The 17,736-nt window shown below is 30.6% G+C and overlaps 1 protein-coding gene across 3 annotated transcripts; it reads right to left on the bottom strand.

Annotated features, from left to right (window-relative positions):
• Positions 1 to 2,528: 2,528 nt before the first annotated feature.
• LOC134690505 (uncharacterized) lies at positions 2,529 to 15,917 on the bottom strand. Of its 3 annotated transcripts, XM_063550475.1 has the most exons (4): positions 15,612 to 15,917; positions 9,492 to 9,568; positions 4,758 to 4,889; positions 2,529 to 3,514 (listed from the first exon to the last, which is right to left on the bottom strand). In XM_063550475.1, the coding sequence occupies exons 2-4, from the start codon at positions 9,561 to 9,563 to the stop codon at positions 2,915 to 2,917; spliced, it is 804 nt and encodes a 267-aa protein (XP_063406545.1). In that variant the 5' UTR covers positions 9,564 to 9,568; positions 15,612 to 15,917; the 3' UTR covers positions 2,529 to 2,914. The 3 variants fall into 3 exon arrangements, with proteins under 3 accessions (XP_063406545.1, XP_063406547.1, XP_063406546.1); XM_063550477.1 differs by lacking the exon at positions 9,492 to 9,568; XM_063550476.1 differs by lacking the exon at positions 15,612 to 15,917 and having other exon boundaries at positions 9,492 to 9,625.
• Positions 15,918 to 17,736: the final 1,819 nt, after the last annotated feature.

The raw sequence follows: 17,736 nt of genomic DNA, 5'->3' as shown, positions 1-17,736 counted from the left end.
ATCCTTATAATAAGTTATCTGTCGAGAGAGAAGATTACAAATATACAGAAACTTAATGTACAATATAGAAGTAAAGGAAGACATTTAAAAAAAATGTACTTTTTGATATGTGATATTTATATAGTTATGGAAAGACTACAGTCAGACTATCTAGATTGATAAGATATAAAAATACAAAAAGACCATGTTTTGTGCGTTTTTGTTTCCTGTCTTAACATGTTTAATTAGGAGTGAAAAATGTTTTGAGTCGTAGAGTTGTTTTCTCGCGCTAAAGGTTCCTGAACAGTGTCTTTACTATTGCTATTCAACGTGTTTCAACAATTTTGAAATAATAATTTCGTTTTTCAAATGGACGAGATAAAAATACACCACCAAACGTACAAAAGCTAGTTCAGTACGATTACATATTTATTGATAATGTTTGTTAAAAGTAAAAGGTTGCATTGAATGGTCACACAAAAGATTATAAAGAAATGTGTCTTGATGCAATCTCGTTTATACCCATCCTGTAATATTGGATATTGATAAATGTACAGAAATATGCATCTGTATATGTATATGATGTGGACATAAGCAATTTATAGAGACCCATCCTGTAATATTGGATAATGATAAATGTACAGAAATATGCATATGTTCATGTATATTATGTGAACATAAGCAATTTATAGAGGAGCATATAAGAGCATATGTTAACATTGTAACATTATTTGTTTTGTGTTTAAACAGTATTTTTCTATATTAATACTTTGTCAATCAAATGTTTATGTTTAAAATTGATTGATGTTCCTTTGCGTTATTACTTAAATAAGTTTGTTGAATACATTGTACATTAGATAACTAAGGCAAAAACCCAAACGAGATTCATATCATAGATGTAACTATACGTATCATTAAAATTATAATACTAGTAAACTGATTATTTTGTGTTTAGCAAAGATTATGACTATACTTAAATACATATTGAATGTTTAATGTATAAAGCTTCCACCCACCACTTAACTTCTATTCAAAGTACTTCCGTAATATTTACTGACAAACGTGTATATTTGTAAAATTGCATCTGTTGCGGGTTTTGTGACTTATTAATTTTCTCTTCTTAATATTGATGATATACAGTACAGGAAGTATATGATACTTGTTTCAACATACTAATACTAGATTAACTTTATCAACGGCACCTCTCTTTGTCATTACTTTGGTCTTTGGTGTCTCGAATAATCTACTTTGAAATTAGATACTAGTGTCCACTTCTGGAGCGCCTGAGATCAATCCCAGTTATCATTAGGGCTTGTGTTACTTAGGCATCATCAAACAAATCAAAAACAGCTGTCAAATTCATGATTTGGTACAGGCACTTTTAATGTTGAAAATTGTGGATTAAACCTGTTTAATACTTCCCACATTCAAATTTTAGACCAATAAAGCAGACCAACGTGACATGTATAAAATGCTTATCATTGCATACGCTTTGTAATTTCAACAACATATTCAACATTTTCAAAAACTTTAAAATGAAGTATCAGAAATTAATTAATTGCTGTCATTCTTCAGAAAGTCGAGATTATTATGCGAATTCAATTATTCTATTTAGTGACGTGTACTCAAATATTGTTACAATATTTACTGTTTCAAAATTTTCACTGAGTTTCCTTTTACAAAATGTGTCAAAAATGCCATATTGGTAAAAACGCACATTGTTATGAATTGGTGTATGAGTTATGCCGATTTGTGCGATAGACATCTCTTTTTACGACCGAAATGACAAAAAGTAGAATAGCCCACTATTTAAAAAATATTGTCTCCTGAAACTGTTACAACATATATCTACAAAACAAACAATATCTGGAATAACGCTATACACCATTTGGCAGAAATAAATTTTCCTTTACAAGAGAAATAAGAAGTTTGATTTAAGTGTCTATATAATCTTCAAAATATTACTCCTATAAAGTTTATAGAAAATTAAGAAGATTTCACCCTACCAATCGAAATCAGGAACTGTTTTTTTTATTATCTTAAACGTTGTTATATATTTGGCCTTCACACTGTTCCGAATACTGATGGCACTGATGAGATTTAGATAGTTAGGAAGTCATTGCATCCCTCGGGTCGATTCCACTGCTAGCGGATGGTTTGTTTCTTTGGTAAGTACCACTGTAGTCAGAATTCGTGTATCGAAATTATATGCCAGTGATGACGTCATTTGAAGAACATTTTCAATCGGAAAAATGAGAGATCTTATTGCGATTAAAAAAAATAAACAAGGGAAATCACTAAAAATGCAATTGTTTTTTTTTTATTACGAACCTTATAATTGAGTATCATGACCGTCATAATGTGTTGTGTCTGAAATTAAAACATTTTTAGTGTAAAAGACACATACCTTTATGTAACAAACCCTTGATTGACACTATATTTGTCCTTTTTTACATTTGTTTTATTCGAACGTCACTGATGAGTCTTTTGAAGACGAAACGCTCGTCTGGCATCAATGTAAAATTTCAATCCTGATATCTATAATGATTAATTTCCATTTTTAGGCATAAAGATTTCTATTGAACAATTTTTGATGTTTTGTTATTTATTCTTCTGTTTAAAAAAACTTTTAAAATCGTTACTTGATTGTTTTTATAGCTAGGAAATTAATTTCCTGTATTATGCGTGTCTTCTCAGTAACATGGGCTGTTTATTACGTTTTACTTTCCTTTCTCAGATTTCAGTTTTGTTTTCATTCTTGATTTAAATAACGTAACGGGGATCAGTACTTATTTCTTCGATATTTTCAGATGGTTGGGGTCGCGGTATACGTTTAATAGTATATATAAATGCAGACATCGCTCTGAAACATGAAACATGAAAAGTGAAAACATAACATAACAAAAAAATTCACGTTGCTTTGAGTTTTCCATCATTATAATGGCCAGGTGTGTGATTTTTTATCGCTTTCTTTCGTCGGCTTGTCGAATTTCGCATTTACAAACTGTATAGTTGTTGTATTGTTAATGACCATGTTCTCAACATGATCTATATTCATTGAACTTGTGTTTCCAGCTATGAGTTCATTTACGGTTTTAACAATTACATTTTTTGAAAGAACAGTCACCATTTTCCCGATATCAGTTTCTTTAATATTCACATTTTCGTAGTCCGAATACATCATCCCGTTTGACCTGTTTACATAGAAGTTGTCCTCACTTTTTAAATTTTCATAAGAGTTAAATTCTCCCGATGATGACTGACCTTCCGGTGAAATCTTAGTCGTTTGTTGATCAGATAATTTCCGTTTAGACATTTTATCATGCTTATAGTCCTTTTTTGTTAATGTCTGATTTACATCAATATTTTCTGTCTTCTGTTCAGTTTCTGCTTGAACTGGACCGGTGTAGACTTGATAACCATCACCATCTTCATCGTCTTCGTCTTCGTTGTTCTCCTTTTGTATATACGCCTTTCTTGGTACGATTCTTAATTCTGCGTAGTCATATGCGTCCTTGTCAATGCCTTCCCTTCTCTTAAAATAAATTGTACAAAAATTAACATGACGATTCCATAATTAGTAAGGAAATGAGTCTATTCGGATTGTTTTTTTTTTTTTTATATAAAACACTCTGGCAAAACATTGGCACAAAATGTGTCTAAACGTAACATGAGATTGTTAACTTTGAAAATTAAATGTGAATGTGTATATTTTATAACATGTAAAACAAGGCGCGACACCAAACTTGTTCAGTTATGCTCATACAATTTAGACGTAAATCTCATATGTTAACGCGCATATTTCGTTTTATTTATGTTAAATGTTATATATAAATAGATGGAAAATGTAAATATCTTGTAATATTTCCGTAAACATGGTTAAGATGTTTCCACATGGATTAGTTCGATTGTTATTCAATACCATTAGTTTGCATATTTTGTTTGTACTATAATGACATATTCTCCGCAAGGACAATTCTAATTTTCGGTTCTAAAGAAAACGATCTGACAATCGGGTATTTGTTTTATAAAAGAGCGTTATTCACAGTCATCATGTTACCTGAAATGTTTCTACAGTCTATTACACTGATTTGGAAAATTAGTTTGATTTGGATCTATGGAATAAATTTCATACGTATCAATTGACTTTATCAATAACGGCAACAGTAGTAAACCTTTGTTCGAATGACAGTGAATGCGAATACGTTAAAAAAAAACAACGCAAATTTAAGACCTAAAATCAAGACTACCGATTCCCAAAATTGTTGTAACGTATAATTCCTTTTTTTTTTGTTGTAAATATGGTTGTCTTTTATATTACAAATTGCTGTAACAATATAATGAACAGATTTGTTTGCTTGCAAATGTAGTGTTTGATGATATAATAAACAAAATTTCGGGAATTTATAACATGATAAAGAATAATATATGGAACACTGTGATGTATAAAAAGAGCTTTATATTTTGTAAATATAATATTTGCTCCTTTTTTAATCGACGCGGAAAATATGTTAACATTTTAAAGATATCTTTGTCATAATATCAAAATGCTATTCTGTCGATAAATAATGAAAACAAGAAAATGTTTATTAGCACGTATATTTTCAAATAAAACAATTTAACATTTACTCTTGTCTTAAAATGTGCGATTGGGAATTTTAATTTACTTGTAACTGATCTGCATACCAACGTAATCCAACTTCAGGTGTTTGTATGTTTAACATCAGCGTTACGATTTCACAAACTGAATAGTTGTATAAAACTAACATAAAACTTACTTCGCCATGGATAGTTGGATCTTTTACATAACCATTAAGCATCCTCTCATGGCCATCAGAGGCCTCAGGATTTTCTAAAATTTCGAGCTTTACTTCAATCTCATTTCCTAATTTCTTTTCCAATGGACCCCTCTGCAATGAAAATGCATCTATATTAATCTTAAAATAGAAAAAAAACACGTTATTTTTAGTTATTTCAAGGGAAAAAAAACAGGCCTTTACGAACAAATTAACAGTAAAAAGATACAACTACTACTAAAACCATAATTGAGCAAAACCTAAGGTAACAAGTGTTCTTTTTAACGAATATCCATGACGTACCTGATGCTACACCATGCTTACCCGAGTGATGCATCGTTTTCATTTTAAAAGAAATAAATTCATATTGAATTTGTAAGCTAGTTATAGTTAAAAATATCTGTGAAATACAAATAAATAAATAAAAATAAATATGGCAATACACGTATTATTTTAAGGTCAACAATAATGATCACTTAATCTTTAATAAGATTTATCTTACCTCCTATACATTTCTAGGAATATGATTGGTTAAAAGCGACCTCGTGGAGACTGTGTATATTCAATATTAGGTTAGAAGGGAGGCGGGGCTTATTTCAATACACGGTTAGAAGTGAATTTGCGACTATAATATTGAAATTTCTGTTTAATATTGTTATATCAAGGTTGTTTATAATAGATATTTATCGTTTACATTCGTTTTTTTAGTGCAGATCAATTGACGAAAGTTCTTAAAATTGAACGCATGAACACTTTAATACAGAAATAAGGAGATGCGTTATGATAGCAAATAAGACAACTTTAGTGTAAATTCAACAAATAAAGATAGTCGGTAAGATAAATTCGTTACATAGTGTGCTAGTGACCTAATATGATATATACCGGGTAAGTAAATTCCATATGGGGTTCGAGCTTCGCCTTCGCTCTCATCCCATATGGAATTTACAGACCCTGTATATATCATATTAGGTCACTAACACACTATGTAACAAATAATACATATATGTAATTAAAACATACAAGTACACATATTTCCAACTCAAAAATGAAAATATATGTGTTAATGTATGTTTTTAGATTTAAACAGCAGTTCTCTTACCTTTTATCAAAGTTACCAAGCACCTTAATATGTTTGATTGTAATTTTCATACAAGCAAACTTAAGTATTTAACAAAGATAGATACAAAAGTACAAAGTAAATTTGTTATACATAAAATATAAATCCAGGAAACGTTATCTTTTCTCAGGACTAAAGAAAATTGGTTATCACCATTGGTAATAGAGAGAAAATTGCACAACGTTACTTGTCATAATTTGTTTATTTATTAATAGTTCTAACAAATCTAAATTCTTTCAAAGGACTAAAACATCCATTGATAAGTGTTGTCTCATTGCAACGGATGATATAAAGTGTTCTTACGGAAGTAGATTTAAATCAAATAAAAAGATAGATATAATGTCACAAGGGATTGTATATTACCCTTTGTCCTCTAATTTTTATTTATTCGAGAGCTGTCTCTAATTGACGTTTACCCCACATTTCCCTTTTATTTCCTGATGGTAATATACTATTGTTTTAAAATTTATCACCATCGTACTGTATCATTTAGATGTCTAAGTATTCAAACCCACACGATTCCTTTTGCTAAAGATAATAAACCAAATACAGCGATAATTTTTCATATATTTATAACTGTTAAATGTTGCCTACTTGTCCTTTCAATTATTGTGAACTGAAATCGTAATAATTTCCTTCTAATTTGACAAGCACCATTTTACTTACGATGTGTTCTTTATTACGAATGAAGGTTCATATATTATAATGTAGTTTGCCATACTCGAGATGTTATATAAAAGTTACTTAATGTTGAATTTTAATACTGATGCACATAAAAAGATAGAAATACAAGGAGTGGTTTGCATTTTCATCATTAATGGCTTTAATCTCCCTGTTTCTGTTTAATTCAGTCTCAACCTTTATCGTGTTGGGCATATAAAAATCTTTAATATACACCTATTTGTTGCTGAACACTGTTTTAAGTTATATTGATCCAAGCATAAACAGCCGTTTATACATTTCCTTACCACTTGCATTATTTCTTGTAATGGTACAGCAATGCATAATCCGATCAAGTTTCCAAAGAGTGTTCACTGTTAGTTTTAATCGAATGTATTGCAAACGGATGTTTACTTTTCAAAATTTATCAGTTTCCCACTTTTTCATCAGATATGTATTTGAAATGTTATAAACGTGTACTTTTGATGAGTCATAACATCTATCAAATAGTTTGAAAATTAATTGTAATCTTGTAAGTAACAAACAAGTTTTAATCTACCCAGATTTTGGGAAAAAATATTTGACTCATCGGCTTGTAATATAGTCTTAGTATGTAATAATATCGAAATGTTGTCCAAGCCAAGAGTAATTCGATAAAAACGGTTTAACAATTAATTGATTTTTGATTATTTTGATATTTTGCAAATAATGGGTTACAATTGTTTACTTTTCCTTTACATGTCGTTGAAAACAAAACTTGACCAAATACCAATACCTTTTAGTTTATGATTCACTTTGGGATTGGGAAAAGGTTGGTAAAAACCGGAAAATACAAATATTGATCAGGCCTGCTGACAATACAGGGAAGTACTGGGAGATACTTGTAAAAGAAATTTTGTGAGAACTGTACAATAAAAATCAGGCAGTCCCTGTTTACTGTGGATTCATTTATTTTCGTTGGTACCAATTTTCGTGGATTGAACAAAACTTGGCCTTTCGTTGACATTTGATTTCGTGGTATTGCCAAAGTCTGCATGCAAGTCTATGGAAAATTTATAATTCGTTGATCATCTTAATTCGTGGTTCATCTGTACCCACGAAATCCACGAAAATTGGTATCCATCGAAAAATAATGAATCCACAGTAATTACAGCAGGTAGTCGTTTAGTTGTTACATTGAACTATGACTTCAATTCATAACTATTCAGTTAATAAGTGAATTAATATATATTAGTAATATTTGGAAATGAAGATTTATCTTAAGATAAGTTGACGTTTTATGAAGATTTATGAAATATCAATCATTCACATGATATATTTATCAGCATCGTGCATCAAAGTCACTATGACTGGTTATTTTTCTCAATTTTCAAATGTAATAAAAGTTGTTCTACATGTATATAGTAATATTGAACAGAAAAAAAAAATCTTTTAAGATTTTTCTCTCATACATTTTTTCTTTAAACTGAATTGTGAAATTTTGCCCTACATTTATTTTTGTTTCAGAGAGACGAAAGATATAACATGGACATGCAAACATATAGATAACAACGCCAAGGCATCGGAAAAAAAAAGAAAAGACAAAAAGACAAACAGCAATACACAAAACACTACATAGAAAACTTAAGAATGTAAGTCATGAAACAATATTCTAAATAAATAAGAAGATTTGGTATGTGGGCAAATGAGACAACTCGCCTCAAAGTCACAATGTATGAAAAGTAAAATATCACGGCCTACAACACGGAGCATTGGCTTACACCGAACAACAAGCTCAAAACTGACAAGTGTAAAGCAATTCAAACATGAAAATCATCGGTCTAACAATATCAAAAACGTGAAACACATTTGAACCTCACAAACACTGAATAACAAGCCAATAGTATACTTTGTATGTATGTCTCTTTTCATATGCACATCTATGACATTGTTTTTCCTTTAAGTAAACATGAACTATAAAAATAGAGCAGCAATACTTAGCGTATCGATTCTCCAAACTTTCCATTTTCCTTTCATAAACGAATAGTAAGGAATGAATTTATTGTTTCTATCAAGACTTCAAGACTATTATTTTTTATGCCCGTTTTGGTTGATTTCTTTCAACGGTTTCTGTTCTTCTACATCCTTGTGTTTACAATACTGTGGATTCATTTAATTTCGTGGGTTCCAATTTTCGTGGATTCAGGAAAACTTACATGTTCATGGATATTAAAATTCTAAATTTTGTTTACGTCTGTATACAAGCCTGTTTGAAATTTGTAAATCGTTGTACATTTATTTTCGTGGTTCATCTGTGCCCACGAAATCAACGAAAATTTGTATCCTACGTATAATAATGAATCCACAGTATGAGCGATCCTGATCAAGGTTAATCCAGAAAAGCGCTGAAATTTATAACGTGTTTTCATTTTTCATAACTTTTTCCTGTTATGTCAGAGGACATGTACATTTGTGATAGTAATTAAACTTTCGACACCTTTTTAAAAAATCTATTTATTCATACTTAAATAATTGATATTGCATTTCTTTAAAAATATATATATATATATAAATCTACCTTAAATATGCAATATCGTCAACCTTAAGAATTAAATTAGTTTTGTTCATGTTAATACTCATCAAAAAATATATCATACCATTCATTTTTATTAAAGGTTATCATTCATAAAAATCATAATGTTAGGGCATAAACCTTGCTTTGAAAAAGTCCTCTCATTCATTTTCGAGTTATTCCAAATGATCAGACATCTAAGAAAGTTACAATTATTATTATTTTCATTTTTTAACTTTTATAAGTTTCTTTAATATTTGAATTCGACAAAATATTAGATTTACTATTTCTGTTCCAATATCAGAAACTGCCCTTTTAATCTTAAAGAGTTAATATAAAATTGTCTTTTAACAGCAGTATTGCAGATAGGCAGACTTGAATAACTTACTTTTATATGTTTTGTCCGTTCCTGACCACAAGCTGGGCGCTGTCTCCTCCAGCAACACAGAGAAGCTGACATTACAACTGCAATGATCGATATTTCGAATGATTTATGTTGATTATTTGTAAAATTTGGTTTTTATGATGACAATGTTTGAATGAGGAAGCGTTACTAAAAATAGCGCAAAAAAATCAACCAGTGAATCACCTCTACCTAAAAATAATCGTTTTCTTGGAATGAACAATCTTGTTTATATATTCTGTTCGTTTTTACTTTATTTTTACCAAGTAAAAATAGTAAAAGTACCATCTAAATATAAAATACGGGCACTAACTTTACTTTCGTTAATGTCAATGTGCTTGTGTTACAATCAAAATTACATATTCAATAGTATAAACCAAAAGAATATTCCATATTTGAAAATAATACAGTAATGAAGTTTAAGAAAACTAAAAAAAGTACTCTACAAAAACCCTTCGACAAAATTCCGTCTTTTAAGTTTATTATGGTTTCGTTTGAACATTTTATTACCTTTCACGTATATTAAGAGCTTCAACACAATTCATCATAACTTACGTACTTGTAGTCCTCTCTTACATATAACAAGTAATAAGACATTTATTCCAACCCTAACCTTAACCCTCACCCTAATCCTAATCTTAACCCCAACCCTTAACCCTAACCTCATCCCAGGGGCCTAACCCTAACCCTTATCCAAACCCGAACCCTTAACCAGCATCTCAACCCTAACCCTAACCTATAACCCTAACACTAACGTTTAACCCTAACCTCATCCCAGGGGCCTAACCCTAATCCTTAACCCAGACTCTAACCCTAACCCTAATCCTAACCCTTACCCTAACTCTGACACTTACCCTTACCCTAATCCTAACCCTAACCCTTACCTAACCCTAACCCTTAACCCTAACCCTAACTTTCAACCCTAACCCTATCCCAACCCTTAACCCTGACCCTAACCCTAACCCTAACCCTAATCCTTAACGTAACCCTAATCCTAATCTAAAATAAAATAAACACAATTTTCCAAATAAACATCAGTTTTACATACCATAATGCTTATTCCCCAAAAAGCTAAACTGTATAGGAAAAATGGTCACAACGGGCAATTTTTTGGTCTTTAAAACAAAAGACTAGAATTATTTTTTGGTTGAGATATAGTAAAGGAACGCGATAAAAAAAAAACGAAACAAAGATATTTTGATCAAAAAGAAGAATTCGAATTTGTGAAATTACGGATACACATTTATACTATTAAACAAGAAGATCTCATTTTGTGTGTCGCTTCTCTTCCTACCACAGTAAATCAATCATCATGCCTCTGTGTACTATAGGTAACATGCATAGTCGCATTTGTCATCCATTCTTATGATTATTCAGATTGAGTTATTTTGGGAGAAAAACGACAAAAAAGGAGTCATGATATGATTCCGTCATCGGACTGACTTTAAGTCATAGATTAGACTTCTGGTTTAAAACATGCACAAATACAACCAATCGTATGATAGATAAAAAAAAATGAAAATAAATAAGCCAATCAGAGCGTTCTCCATATCATAGTGTTAAGATCGAAAGAACCACAACTATTATACCTCCTTATAGAGGACAATTATTTTTCGCGTCTATCTACATGTAAACTACGATTATACTACTTTAATATATAGAGACTCTTTGTATTCTTTCTACTGTTTTCTTTGAATGTTTACTATTTAAGCAGGGGGTCATAACAGTTGCATATATATTGAAATAAGTAAAACATGTGACACAAGTACAACCGATCGTATGATGGATAACAAAAATGAAAAATAAATAAGCCATTCAGAGCGTTCTCCATATCATGGTGTTTAGATCGCAAGAACCACAACTATTACACCCCCTTAGAGAGGACAATTATATTTTGCGTTTATCTACATGTACACTAAGATAATACTTCTTTAATATATAGAGACTCTCTGTATTCTCTCTACGGTTTTCTTTGAATGTTTACTATTTAAGGGGTCATACCACTTGCATATATATTAAAACAAGTTAAAGCATGCTCAACTTCATCTAAAACTACCTCGGTAAAAACCTTTACCTGATGCGGGACAGACGGACGGACGGACGACCGAACAGACGAACGCACGGATGCACAGACTAGAAAACATAATGCCCATAAATGGGACATAAAAAATTATTGTTGAAAGGGAAAATAGTGATTTGGCAAAAATGAAAGTAAGGTAGACATTAGAGGCAGGGAGGACCTTTTTCGAAGCGTCGGGATCGGGTGTTTTAAAGCTCGGAATTTGGGGATTGATCCTTACGGGATCCGGGAATATATTTTCGATGTCGGGATCAGGACCCCTCCGACCACCCCTCAATTTAGCCTTAGTTTGTCTTAGTCATTTATACATGATTCATATCCTATCATTGGCATGTTAATAAGGTTCTCAAAAGAAAATGCACTGATAGGATTGTCATAGAAGCATATTTTATTAGACTAATATTGGTCTATATATAAGCAGTTACGTTTTTTTCATGTTTGAAAGGGTGCACATTTTTAATTTGATTTGACTTTTACCAAAAGAAGTATTGTAGCAAAGGAGAAAAATTATTGTGGTCTTTGGACAGACACACGAAAATAATTGAATTTCACAGAAAGGAAACAAATATCGGACTTTGGAAAAAGGGAGAGGGGAAAGGGAGAGAGCTTTTGATACCTTTAATGAAATTCTCCATACATAATATCTTTTACATAAAAATACTCCTACAACAGTTCACAAGCTGTATATGCCCGAGATTTCCCGGGTGTGTTCTAGTTACATTTGCAAAAGAAAACTTAAAGCTATCTTCAGTTGACGTAATCTATCATATTGAATCTATAAATTAAAGAGTCTAAATTTCGAGTAGAACATTAATGTCGAAGTCTTATATAGTATTTGTCTAACGTTCTACAACAATCTGGGGTCATGGAACTTTGAAAGTATTGGATCTTTTTCGTAGGGAATATTAAGATTTTAGTTTATTCCATTGCCAAATATTATAGTATTTAGAAAAGATAAACGTTTTATAAGTTCTATTTAAAAAAAATTGTACTATAAGATTAGTGTTTTTTTAACCTTCTATGCATTCACAGTTGTTGTTAAATACCACTGTACCACAGAGACTACTAGTATACTATATTATTGATTAATAAATACAAGAGCAAATAAAGGCAACAGAAGTATACCGCTGTTTAAAACTCATAAATCCATGGACAAAAAAAAAATCGGGGTAACAATCTAAAACCGAGGGAAACGCATTAAATATAAGAGGAGAACAACGACACAACACTGAAATGTAACACACACAGAAACGAACCAAGAATTAGAAAAAATCCCACGAGAATAACAAATATAACATCAAAACCAAATACATGAATTTGGCATAGACAAGTATCGTGACACGTCTTAACGCAATGTGAATTTACACTCAAAATAAGAGAAAACAAACGACGCAACGTTAAAATGTAACACACACAAAAACGAACAATAATATAACAATGGCCATATTCCTGACTTGGTACATGACATTTTTAAAGGAAAAAATGGTGGTTGGAACCTGGTTTGGTGGCATGCCAAACCTCGCACTTTAATGGCAATGTTAAATACAACATTGAAATGACAACATAATATTACAGGACTACAATACAAATAAATAGGAAAACGTATTAGACAAAGAAACACATGATTAAAAGATAACAAAAAGCCTCAGGTTTAAAATTCAATACGCCAAAAACGAACCACGTCCACACAAGACTCACCAGTGACGCCCAGATATAAAAGATCGAAAGTGAAAAAAGTACAAAGTTGTACAGCACTGAAGATCAAACGTTGAAAAAGGTTGTGTCAAATACGGCTATGTTTTTATGCTTGGGATAAGAACATCCTTATTATTTAGAACAATTAATGCTATTGCAAACAGTAAATTTTATCAAATGAATTTAAAAGAGATATACATAATGAAACTGAAGTATTAACTAATTACAGAAAACAAAACCCGAATACATAATGCTGAGACCAAAACAGAATAGACACACCCGACTCAGTCCAGGCCTCAACGCAATAAATCGTAAAATGACATACGATGACGAAAAACACAAAAATTACGTCACATTTGAATTTCTCAAATTTCTAAAACAGCACAAAAATGACGTAACATATGAAAAACTATATCTCAAAAGTAAAATAGAAATAAGTTTGATTAAAGATTATATTAGAACTAAATACTGATATAACATTTAAACACAATGCATATTGCAATACTTGTTAATAGCAACTAACTATAATATATATATATGTTCAGTTTGTTATGAATCCAACTTCAAACGTAAAGATTACGTTGAACAAAATTAAATCTAATAAATGAAGGCGGTGATTATTTTTTCTTTCCATAACACATAAATATAATAAAAAAGGATGTCAACACATTAGACAAAATCCGATGAGAATTACAAATATAACATTAAACATTTTCACGAAATACATGAATTTAGAATAGACAAGTACCGTAACACGTCTTATAGTAATGCGAATTCACATTCAGCAAAACAGTCACAATCGGAAATAAGTCACGTTTGGTAATAAAAAGATAAGACGACATAATGACAAACCACAATCTTCCATGTGGTAAACATGTCCTTAGCTAGTTTGGTCAAAGACACATCGTATGAATCTACCAATTCGTGATGGTGTCCATAAAATTTACGGAGTGTCAATTTTAATCTGTCCTCCTCGTAACTTTGTTAGAGCAGTTTCTGCGTAAGGAGCACACTCCTGTATATGAAGAATAGTTGAGAAACACAAAGAATGGTTGAGAATTTAATCTGATCAACAAGTCTTCTTGATCTTGAACATAGCTTTTGTTTAAATTAAAGGCGGATGTGACCAACCTTAATCAACAACTTATATTTTACATATCTGACAGTTGTAAACAATGTTGCATCTCTATTATTTTTCTGAGGAATAATATTCATATGTTACCATACTAAAACAAACAGTGTGTTTTTGTTACTATTAATCTTTACACTGTCTTTGAATAATGTTGACTGAAAAAATTACAAAATAAAAACTTTGAACTTTAATTTGAATTTGAAGTGACTGTCATACAAGTGAGAAGTTTAGTGCTATTAAACCAGGTTAAATTCACCATTTTACATGTACCAAGTCAGGAATATGACAGTTGATGTGTTTATTCTTTGGTTTTGCCTCTTGATTAGGGACTTTCCGTTTTAAATCGTCCCCGGATTTAAATATTTTTGTGATTGAACTTTAACAACTGGCAAGTTAAATTGGTAAAGTCATGTCTAGACTAAGATGGATAGCGAATAAGGAGAATATATAAATCTAAGCAACTTCTATTCAGAATAGTACTTCCGAAATTTTGACAAAAGTGTATAAATTAATTGTTTATTTCATCGCAGTTCATATGAGTAGTGTGTTTCTCCTTCTCAATGTAAAAAAAGAAGAAATAGAAAGTATAATACTAGTAAGTGAATACACATGTTTTCAATTATTATCAACATGAGACTTTCAAGTTGACAATGCTGAATGTCGTTTTAAAAAGATTTATCAATATCATTTGGTCCCTTTGATGTCTGGTATAATCTTCTGTAAATGTGATATAAAACTGAAGGTGATATTTTATTATGCTCACAAATCATATCTTTACAAATACTGGATATAACTAGATTCATTGTATAATTTATAGCATACATGTACCTCTATTTAAACATGGACATAATTCATACAGTATACAAGTGAATGAGATAACAACCAAATAAAACAATAATAATAATAATAGAGATAACAAGAAATATTAACATATTAAACGTATTGGCAAAACATGGACGAGTGGTAATACACATACTATGTTGCCATGTACAAAACATAATGAAATAAAACATTCTTTAAAATTAACTTTGAAAATTACTAGTATTTTGAAATAGTCTTCATATTCTTGTCCGAGTTATCCAACGAAAGGTTTTAATCTTATTCAAAAGAAAACAATGCACAAATTTTAAAAAGAAATTAATGTCTCAAGTGAAAAATTTCTTTAAGAATTCAAAGAAAAAAAATGCTATAAACTTACTTCATGTGTCATCAAAGCTGTGCAAATAATAAATATCGTCAAAAGCGTCAATATGTTGACAATCGTTACAATGAGGAAGCTTTTGACAAACTAAATATAGAACGAAACGAAATCCATCTATATACATGTATCTAAAAATAATCATTTTCTTCGATCAAAATTCCCAGTTTTAATTCCTGTGCTCGGTTTTTGTTTAAGTGATACGCGTGGCTCTAATATACAAGTTCAAAACAATGTTACCACAAAAATCTGTCCTTTTATTCCATTTACCACACTTTTTTGGCTATCAATATTATCAAATGGGTCAATCACACACAATCGCAACTTATATATTTTTTTTATAAAAATATAATTAGAAATTGTTGTACACAATCGTGTATAAGTACAAATTATAGTGACTGCAGAAAGGACACAATTTGCAAAATAAATAACAGTTCCTCTCAATAATACAAAAATCTAAACCATATAAATTGATATGGAATAATTTATTCAGAGCTACTGTCAACCGTTACATGATAAATAATAAGGTAGCTATGGCTGATTTGATGTAATGGTGAATGAGCATCATGATTTGAATTGAGGGGGGGGGATTTGTTTTTCTCTTTTTCTTTATTCGTTTAAATTTGGCACATCATTTTACTTTATTGCCTGTTTCTTTCCTAATTTTACCTTTCTTTTATATCATTTGCATTTTGTTCTGCACTTTATTCTGCAATGTTTTCCCATTATTCTCTATTTCTGTAACCCTCGTCGCGGCTCAGTTCACATAACAATCAAAAGCAATATTATTAGGAATAAATTTTGACACATGTGTGGATGTATAGGATCTAGTCAAAATCAGCAAATAGAAACTAGAAACAAACTTCAAGCTCGCAGTTATAAAATCAAATTTCAATATTATACTTTCATGGTTTTATCCTGCACGCAAAATATGTTCTCATAAAATGCGATCTATGATCCGTCCCGATAAGGGTAAATTAAAAACGTGCTTCGGACGCTGAAAACTTGTGCGAATCATTCTTTCATTTATTGTCAATGTGTTTGTATAATAATCAAAATTGCATTTTTATTAATCTTTGTTGCGTCTTTGGTTATTGACCAACCAAAAGGAGCATTGAATTTGTTGAAAATTTGCACCCAAAACAATTACAAAATGAATTAGGCTCAGGGGACTTAAACAATTAAAGATAGAAGAATAATTTAAATTTGATGAACTTATAAGTTTTATTTTAAAAAGATCATGTCGAGACACAGAAAGATAGCGAATAAGGATAACTTATTTTGATCACTTAGCTACTTATATTCAGACAAGTATTTCCGTAGTATGTAATTACTTAAGTGTATATTTCAAATGATAACTGCATTGCAGTTTTCATAAATTGATATTGTTTCCCCTTCTCATTTTAATTGAAAGAAATTATAAGTGTACTTAAGAAGACAATGCCTCATAAAGTATTGAAACCAAAACAAACTATAAGTATCGTTTTATGCCTAAGATGTCATGAAAAATATTCAGTTAGTGTAAATGTGATATAAAACTGAATATAAAATTTTAATATGCTTTAAAATACCATATTTATAGATGCTGGATATCTTAATAGTTTGTGCACTAGCCTACATCTATTCAAACATTTTTTTGGGGATACAAATGCATTACAAAACAAAGAAAAAACAATAAAAATAATAAAAAAACATACACGTACTGTAAAAAATAAACAAATTACAATAAAATTACTACATGTTTAGCATTTATTTTTTCCAAACGTAGACAACAAAGGAATATACAAAAGTCACGTAATCAAAAGAATAAAAATTCGTAACCCTATCGATTCCCAAAAAAACACGACAGACACGGCCTCTAGATTAAATCAATTACATGGGTTATAGATAGCTTAACCTCTCATTTGTATGACAGTTGCATTCAATTTCATCGTTAGGATGTAAGGTGCATGCTATTTGTACTGTGATATGGAAAGATGGTATATTGGGTTATGAAATAGAACACCGATATATTCCTTAGTTACAGTGACACTATTCAGTATTGTGGCCATTTATTGGAAGCTTATGTATAAATCTGTCATAGCTTGTGGGACAATTGTCCCTCTCACAGACAGGACTTGAAGAA

The sequence above is a fragment of the Mytilus trossulus genome, chromosome 11 (genome assembly GCF_036588685.1).
Source record: "Mytilus trossulus isolate FHL-02 chromosome 11, PNRI_Mtr1.1.1.hap1, whole genome shotgun sequence".
Lineage (NCBI taxonomy): Eukaryota > Metazoa > Mollusca > Bivalvia > Mytilida > Mytilidae > Mytilus > Mytilus trossulus.
Note: the sequence above shows the minus strand (reverse complement) of the source record. Positions and strands in the feature narration are given on the sequence as shown.